Source organism: Ailuropoda melanoleuca, chromosome 5, assembly GCF_002007445.2.
Source record: "Ailuropoda melanoleuca isolate Jingjing chromosome 5, ASM200744v2, whole genome shotgun sequence".
Lineage (NCBI taxonomy): Eukaryota > Metazoa > Chordata > Mammalia > Carnivora > Ursidae > Ailuropoda > Ailuropoda melanoleuca.
In genome coordinates this window covers 47,845,274-47,854,001 of record NC_048222.1, presented here as the reverse complement: position 1 = coordinate 47,854,001, position 8,728 = coordinate 47,845,274, and the positions used below count along the sequence as shown (strand labels likewise).

Below are 8,728 nucleotides of genomic sequence, written 5' to 3'. Positions count from 1 at the left end.
TATTAGCTGGATTGAAGACAGATGGAAAGCACGGGCCTTGGGGTCAGATCAGCGGTCAAATGATGGCTCCTCTCCTTAAAAGCTATGTGACCTGGGCAAGGGAGTGACCTGTACTGAGCCTTCTCGTTGCAACGTGGTTTTAGACTAGGCCATGCCTATCAGAGGGACAGGTACAGTACTGTAGGAAGAAAAGGCGTCAAGTTGCTGGTAAGAGGAAAATAAGCTCCAAAATTTAGGAGCAGCTGTGGAGGCCAGCTAGGCGTTGGGAGAAACACAAAATGAGGCAGGAAGGGAGCCAGCGACATGGCAGAATGGTTCCCACTCTTTGACCATAAAAGTGAAGGGTACCAGGGACATCATTAGGTTCTCCACCAAAGATGCACCCTGCGCACACTGTACTCTTGACACCGGACTCTGCCCCCACCTGCCGCTGAAACCGCCGGAAAAGCAGCCAGTAGAGGCAGGGCCAGCCTGGTCTGCCCTGCTCCACGCAGGGGAGTTTGGAAACAGTCTGGAAGGGAAAAGATTTGGATGCTGTACGAGCCCTGCCGTTTGCCAAGCCAGTGGAGGTCGGCAGCTACGTGGGTATGCGGCCACATTGTCTCGCACTTGTTCTCGTGGACGTCTCTGCCTGGAAGGAGCCAGGCCGGAAGGAGGAGGATGATCTCCCCCCAGCGCCCTGGATAAGCTGCTCTCTGCCCTGAGACTCGCTGTCCCCAGCAAGAGACTCCCAGCTTCCCTGGCAGTTGAGGCCACGTGACTAAGTTCCAGCCACTAGACTATGAGTGGACATGGTGTGTGCACTTTGCAAGGAATGTTCTTTAAAAAAGAAACTGCTTCTCATCCTCCTTTACCTTCCGAGGGCTGGACTTGGCAACGGCTGTGAGTCACGCTTGATTAGATGGGCTGGGATAATACGTGTGCGTGGTTTGCACGCCTGTTGGCGGAACAGGTTATAAGAGAGGCCTCACCCTTTGCCCTCTGCATGGGCATCATCTCGCTTCCTGAAGCACCGTGCAAGAGATGGCCCTTTCGCATGATTTCAGAGAGCCAGCTGCACTGCCTGCTCCATCCCTTGTTCATTAGCACTTAGCCCCTCTGCTGCTTCTCAGAATGTGGCCTGGGGGTCCTTGAGACTCCTTGAAGAAGGCCTTGAAGTCAAAACTATTTTCATGGTAATACTAGGATGTTCGTTCCTTTTTTCATTCTTGTCATTAGCGTATGGTGGAATCTTCCAGAAGCTACAGGACATGTGGTGATGATATCACTCTAGTGGTGAGTAGAATCTGTATGTGTTTTTGGTGTTTTAAAAATTTCCCGTTTGAATTTCTAATATGGTCAATACAGATAGCTGTGAAGGACAAAAGCAGAACTCTGAGGTCTTCAATAATACCGAAGAGTGTAAAGGGGTTCTGAGGCCAGAAGGTTTGAGAACTGGTCCGCTACTCATTTGAACATCTCCGCCTGCGGGAACGTTCAAGGCTGCTCAAGGTGCTTGGTTACTTTAAATCTTTGGTTGAAGGGATCTGTCACATCTTTACACTGTGTTTTCTGCTGCTGGACACGTGTGGTGTATGTGCACAAGCACACCATCATCCCAAACAGGATGGTGTGTTCTAGAAGGCAGGGGTGGCCCCTTTATCCTCTTTACATACGTTCTCCCGGGTGAAATGACTCTAGACCTAACTGAACAGGGAACAAAACGGCAGGCCCAGCTAGATGCAGAGCCAAGAGAAACCTAGGATCATGACTTCAGTAGATTTACTCACCTGTGTAAGCAACATTGGGGACGTCCTCAAGCCTGGCACTACGTAAGGCACATGGGTGCAGGGCTGGGGCTTGCTCTGTGACTTCCATGAGTCTGGGCTGTTCTCACTGCTTGTGTGGTTGTTAGACTCTGTTCCTATATTGTCACCTAGAGCCTGAGGGGTTCCAGTTACACACCAGTTTTAAAGTCCAATCATTAAAAGCAGTCAAGACTGATTCCCCCCCCAGTGGTTTGTTGTTGTTGTTGTTGTTTTTTAAAGCATTGCATTAGGAAAATTATGTAAAGCCAACTTATTTGAGTATAGCTGACACACAATGCTATAGCAGTTTCAGGTGTACAATTTAGTGATTTGACAGTTTTATACATTAAACTGTTCACAAGTGTAGCTGCCATCTCTCATTACATCCCTATTCCAATGTCATTGCATTCTTATGCTGTGCCTTTTATTCATGAAGAATGACTTATTCATTCTATGGCTGGAAGCCTGGAACCTCCCCCCCCCCACCTCAGCCAACCACCAGTTTGTGCCGTGTTTATACATCTCATTCTGTTTTTTGTTCATTCCTTTTTTTCCTAGATTCTACTTAGTAACGGAATCATATGGTATTTGTCTTTCTCAGCCTGACTTACCATGATACCCTCTAGGTCTGTCCATGTTGCCTCAAGTGGCACGATCTCATCCTTTTTTATGAATACATTTTTATTTAAGGAATTTCACAAGTGATTCCTTCCACTGCTCAAGGTCACCTTAGTTCCTCCAAAGCTGGAGTTCACATTTATCTTCAAGATAGGCCTTTTGAAAATAACCTATGCTTAATTCAGGTTGTCCTGTCACTTGGCCCCAAATTCTTTTTTTTTTTTTAAGACCCTGAGAACATGACCTGAACTGAAATCAAGAGTCGGCCATTCAACCGACTGAGCCACCCAGGTGTCCTGGAACCAAAATATACTTTAAACATTATTTGTTACTGTTCTATTCTTGAGCACAACGATTTAAGTGGTTTACTTTGTTCTAAGTTCAGATACGTTTTTTTTCCTTACGTGTAACCCCTGATAATTTTTCCCATGGGCTCAGGAATCTTGGAATGACAAAAAGGTGTGTGCTGGTCAAACAAACCCTACTTTCCCAATAGCTTCAGAAAGGCTGAGGCAACCAGGAGAAGGAGAGGCAGAGAAGTGAGTCTCCCCCAAGAACCAATGCCTCATCGATAGACATTCCATCGTTTCTGACTTTTCACTACTACGGCAGTAACTACCGCACTGGCCTACGAGGCTCGCCTTCACAAAGTGCCACAGACGGTGGCTTACCAACAGAAATGTACCGTCCTCCGAGTGTGCAAGCTAGAAGTTCAAGATCTGTGTGTGGGTAAGGCTGGTTCCTTCTGAGGGCTATGAAGGGAGCACATCTGGGCCAGGCCTCTCTCCTTGGCTGTAGATGGCTGTCCCTTCATGTCCTCTTCCGTTTCTGTGTCCGTGTCCAAATGTCCCCTATTTATCAAGACACCAGTTATATTGGATTGGGGCCCACCCTAATGATGTCATTTTAACTTATCTTTGTAAAGACCCTCTAGTTCCAAATAAGGTCATGTTGTGGGGTACTGGGGTTTAGGGCTTCAACGTAACTTTTGAGGTGGTGGGGAGACAAATTCAACCTATAACAAATGTCACAAAAGAATAGGTGGTTCACTGATTCCTTTATTTATTTAGGAGGTAGGGGGAGGGGTACAGGGGGCAGAGGAAAATTACCTACAGGGAAAGGGCTGAGAGGGTTTGCAGGGGCCGGGCTAGAAAGCAGTAACACTGATTCTGTAGCTGAGGAGGGGTAGTGCACATCCGTAAGTACCTGGTGGGGGTTTTGTAATAAAGCCGCCTCATTGATAAGTACAGCGGGGTACTACTTAGTACATTCATACATGTTTCCACCATTTTACGATTTTTATATATACAGTATATGATCTGTTCTTATAAATGTACAGCTTGAAAAAAGAGATCCTTCTTGTAATAGGTACAGCATTAAACATAAAACCAACATGGGCCAGCCACATTCCAACTGAAGACCCAGAGAAAGGGAAGGCCAACAGCCCAGCCCCTGCCCAGTCCGGCAGCCTCGTGGTCCTGGTGAAGCGTAAACCAGCACCCCTCTGCACCTGTGGGCTCTGCAGGCCACGTAGGCCACGCTGGCCCTTGGCATCTGCACGGGAAGTGCCCACTCATGCCAAGCCCAGCCTGTAGAGGGCAGGTCCTACCTGAGGGAAAGTGGCAGAGAGGAATGTGTTTCAGGTAAGGAAAAGAAGGATGAAAGAAATGTGCTCTTTGACTAAAGGCACTTGTCAGTGGCCGCCTACAGCCATTCCCTGGGCCTGGTGAGCGAGCGGGGAGCTGTTCTGATAGAGCCAACAAGGTCTGAGTGGACCTCGCCTGTCCTTTCACCAGGTTTAAATACAATAAATAAATCTTGGTGGGTGGTGGTATGGCCCTCCTGGGCTCCTATGAATAGGGCTACCTTTTAGGATCGTTTATGGAGTGACACTCCCTGTCCCCAACCCAGCATTTCCATGTCCTCCATGGGGAAGGTGCCAGAAAAACTCCAGGCCTTAGAGAAGGAAGCAGTTGCTTGCTCTGGATCAGAAGGAGAACCCCAAACGTCCCCTTCCCTGCCTGGAGCTCCTTCACCCGTGAGAGTCTCCATGCGCCTCAGATCTTGGTCACATAGTTGTTGGGGAACAGGCCCTGCTTGCCTCGTAGTCGACCCGTCCACCAGCCAGAAGGATCTGCAGGAGACAGAGATGGCAAGAGTGAGGGTGAGCAAGGTGGTTCTGCCTGGGCCAAACACACCCCGCTCCTGTGGTCGCATCACGTGGGCAAAGGTGGTTTGGCTCCCTCCACCTGTGTTCTTTGTCCTTCTTTTATTTATGTTTAAAAATTTATTTGAATGAGCAAGCGAGAGAGAGCGAGTGAGCAGCGGAGGGAGAGGCAGGCTCTCGGCCGAGCAGGGAGCCCGATGTGGGGCTCTATCCCATGAGGCAGATGCTTACCCCGACGGAGCCTCCCGGGCATCCCTTTATTTTCTTTTAAACGTGTCTGTTGTAAAAAGTAACCCCTCCCCCACAGCACAGACCACTCAGGGTCCCATTCAAGGAAGAATGTGCTGTTCCCACGTGAGGCTCTGCCGACAGCTAGAAGCCTCTAGGAGTGCCCAGCCTCTGAAAGGAGGCTGATCACTCCTTCTCGGAGCCCAGGCGGGGCAGCCACTGGGCTGCCAGAGGCTGGCCGGGGGGTGGCGGGCAGTCCCCCAGTCCCGTCTCCGCATTTTCCTCACACAGGGCTACTCCCCCACCACACCTTTCCCACTCCTTCCTCCAGTGTGGAAGGCTTCTGGGAGAACCTGGTCTGCAACCCCAGGCGCTTGACCAGGAGTGAGGCAATGTGGTCTACATTCTTCCAGAAATGGGCCACTCTTAGAATTCTGCATCTTGCTTTTCACTACTTAATAGATACTGTCTTTCCATGTCTACATCTCATTTTTAAACAGCTGTGTTGTATACCAAGATTTATAGAATCATTTACTTGTTGATGGACATTTGTTTCCACTTTTTCCACTACTGACGGAATAAACGTCCATACTTACATCTCAAGTAGGTCTATAGGAGCGATTCCTGCCTCAAAGAATATAGACCTTTTATTCTGTAAGACAACATAGTTCATTGATATAATAGCTAATACTCTTCCATGGACTTTTAAAAGTACAAAAGGGTGCCTGGGTGGCTCAGTCGGTTAAATGTCTGACTCTTGATTTTGGCTCAGATCATAATAATTCAGTTATGTAGTTTAGTTTAGCTCTCTGATTCATCTATTTTTCTGCATACAAGGTAGAGCTCTATTTTTTTTTTTTTTCAAAATGGAGTCATTGTCTCTCCTTTCCCCTGATTTCAAATGCCACATTTATCCTATATTAAACACCTGTATAGACCTGGATCTGTTTCTGGATTCTATTCTGTCCCATTTATATGTCTATTCCTGTACTCACACTGGACTGCACCAAGTACAGTGATAATTTATAGTATTTTCTGAGAACTTCTAGGACTCTACATTTTTTTTTTTTTAAAGATTCTATTTATTTATTTGACAGAGATAGAGATAGCCAGTGAGAGAGGGAACACAAGCGGGGGGAGTGGGAGAGGAAGAAGCAGGCTCATAGTGGAGGAGCCTGATGTGGGGCTCGATCCCATAACGCCGGGATCACACCCTGAGCCGAAGGCAGACGCCCAACCGCTGTGCCACCCAGGCGCCCCTAGGACTCTACATTTTACACAAATATGTAATTGTTTTGATTATAGCCAAAACACGTTTTATTTCTAGGAAAATCTGAAATAGAGAAATGAAAAGAAAGCAATCCTCAAAATTCAACACTTAAGGAGACCACGTATGAATGTGTGAAGATATATACGCAGACAGCTGTATGTTTTATATTTTTACAAACATGAGACTACAGCCCATAGTCTATAACCTTTTTTTTCCCATGAACATCTTTCCATTTCAACAAGCGTACCTCTAGGCTCACATACCGTATTACTGCATCATTATCATCTCTAATAAAAATGTCATCAAAGTTCACTGAATGGATAGAGCAAAGCTTATTTAGCCAATCTTTGTTACTGGATAATTGGTCATTTCCAGTATTTTTGCTGAACAAAGCTGGTGATAAAAATTTTGTGTTTACTAAGCATTTATTTCAACCTTTACTTTTACTCCCAACACTTTCTAGGAAGGACACTAAGTGGCTAAAATATTAAAATCTAACAGCAAACTAGATGGCTCAGGGAGGTCAAAATAATGCCCAGAGGCTGTTAAGGAGGTCAGCCCAGGGACCTACAAGTCTCCTCAGAGTGAGCCCCTGTGATGAAGGAGTCGGTTAAAAACACCATTCCTGGGGTGCCTGGGTGGCTCAGCCATTAAGCGTCTGCCTTCAGCATAGGTCATGATCCTGGGATTCTGGGATCGAGCCCTGCATCGGGCTCCCTGCTCCTCCCTCTCACACTCCCCCTGCTTGTGTTCCTTCTCTCGCTGTCTCTGTCAAATAAAAAAAAAAAAAAACCACAAAACAGCAGCAGCAACAACAAAACACCATTCCTGGAACTGTCTGTCCTTGGCCACCTCTTCCTGAAGGCTTAATCACCAAGGCCCACTTCCCTCAGGCTGTCCTTGCTCTGCTAGTAATGGACGGCTCTGCACTGCCCCCAAGTCCTCTTGAGCCCGACACTCAGGGCCCTCCACCGTCAGGCCACTCCTAGCTTCATCTCGTCTCCTGTGACATCCCCTGGGGGACCCTGCCATAAGGTTGAGCATCGGCTCATTTTCCTAAAATGACCTGCTCTTTCTAGCCTCCCCGGCTTCTCTGTCTGTCTCCCCATTCCTCACCACACATGCCATTTCCTTCATGGTGCTTTTTTAACATGCTAAGTCAGGCGTTACCTATTTTTTTTTTTAAGATTTATGGGGCGCCTGGGTGGCACAGCGGTTAAGCGTCTGCCTTCGGCTCAGGGCGTGATCCCGGCGTTGTGGTCGAGCCCCACATCAGGCTCTTCCGCTATGAGCCTGCTTCTTCCTCTCCCACTCCCCCTGCTTGTGTTCCCTCTCTCGCTGGCTGTCTCTATCTCTGTCAAATAAATAAATAAAATCTTAAAAAAAAAAATTTACTTTAGAGACAGACAGTGGGGAGGGGAGGGGTACAGGGAGAGGTAGAGAGAATCCCAAGCAGATTCCCCTCTGAGCGCAGAGCCTGACATGGGGCTTCAGCCCATGACCCTGAGATCATGACCTGAGCCAAAATCAAGACACTCAGCCAACTGTGATTCCCAGGCGCCCTGGAGTTATACTTTAAAAAAACACTTCCATAAGCAGTAATGTTTGGTCATATGTAGATTATATTCTAACTTACCTTCTCTACCAAATTAATAAAGCACTCAGCCAAGCCCACAGACTTTTATAATAGATGTTACAGGTTGCCTCCAGGACTTCCATTCCATCTGCCTTCCCTGTGAGGAGGCCATCACGTTTGGGTGGGATAGTCCTAACTCCCATTTCCTACACAAGTCCCTGCCGTGCCTGATCTACTAGGGTACAGCTCTTGTCTTGCTATAGAGATTCAGGGATGGGCACATGACCAATTTGGTCTAATCAGAGTAAAACCTAGGACTTTTGTCCAATGGCTAAGAGAAGTTTCAGAGATAAAGCAGATTTCAGACATAGTTTGATCTGTTTGCTGGAACTGATGTAGCCGTTTTGCTGTCATGAGGGAAAACAGCCAATAAGGGAACAAACACAAAGAAGGCAGAGCAGAAAGATTAAAAAAAAAAAAAAAAGGATCCTTGATCAAACTGAGCCTGAAGCCTAGCCTCCTGCTACAAGTCTCAGTTAGAGCAGCCTATAAATTCCCTTGTTTAAACTAGTTTTTATAGCAACATGACTGAATGTTCTTCAGGAGGCTGTCCCAGCCAGCCATACACTTACCTTCTTTGATAATATCGATAATGTCATTGGCGTTGAAGCTGAGTTCATCTGTGTCCTGAGCATCATAGGCATAGAGAGCCTTGCACTGTGGCACCTGAGGCTTGGGCTTCGGCTGGGGCTTGGGTCTGCCCCCGGCTGGGGGAGGCCGACTGCTTGTTTGTCTCCGGATGCTGTGGAAAGAGTGGAGGGAGGTGAGAGACAGACCTAACAGGAGGCAGCACCGTGTGGTGGTCTGGAGCATGGGGCCAGCGCTGGCCTGCTCAAGTTCAAATCCAGCTCCATCCTTACAAGATATGCCAATCCCCAAATTTTGAGAATAAAAACAGCCCCACCCCCAACTTGGAGACAGAACTTTTGCCAGTGCCCCAGAAGCCTGCAGGTGCCTCTCCCCAACAGCAATCCTTCCCAGGATCAACCACCACCCTGAATTTTGTATTACGTCTGCTTTTC

General features: G+C 47.5%; 1 protein-coding gene across 1 annotated transcript in view; it reads right to left on the bottom strand.

The window, feature by feature from the left end:
• Positions 1-3,443: 3,443 nt before the first annotated feature.
• Positions 3,444-8,728, bottom strand: part of MYO1E (myosin IE) — a 115,824-nt gene continuing 110,539 nt past the window's right edge. Inside the window, exons 27-28 of the mRNA XM_034660908.1 lie at positions 8,279-8,448; positions 3,444-4,539 (exon numbers count right to left, since the gene is read on the bottom strand). Coding sequence (XP_034516799.1) covers positions 4,463-4,539; positions 8,279-8,448 — 247 coding nt within the window. The 3' untranslated portion in view covers positions 3,444-4,462. The remainder of the gene's footprint in view (positions 4,540-8,278; positions 8,449-8,728) is intronic.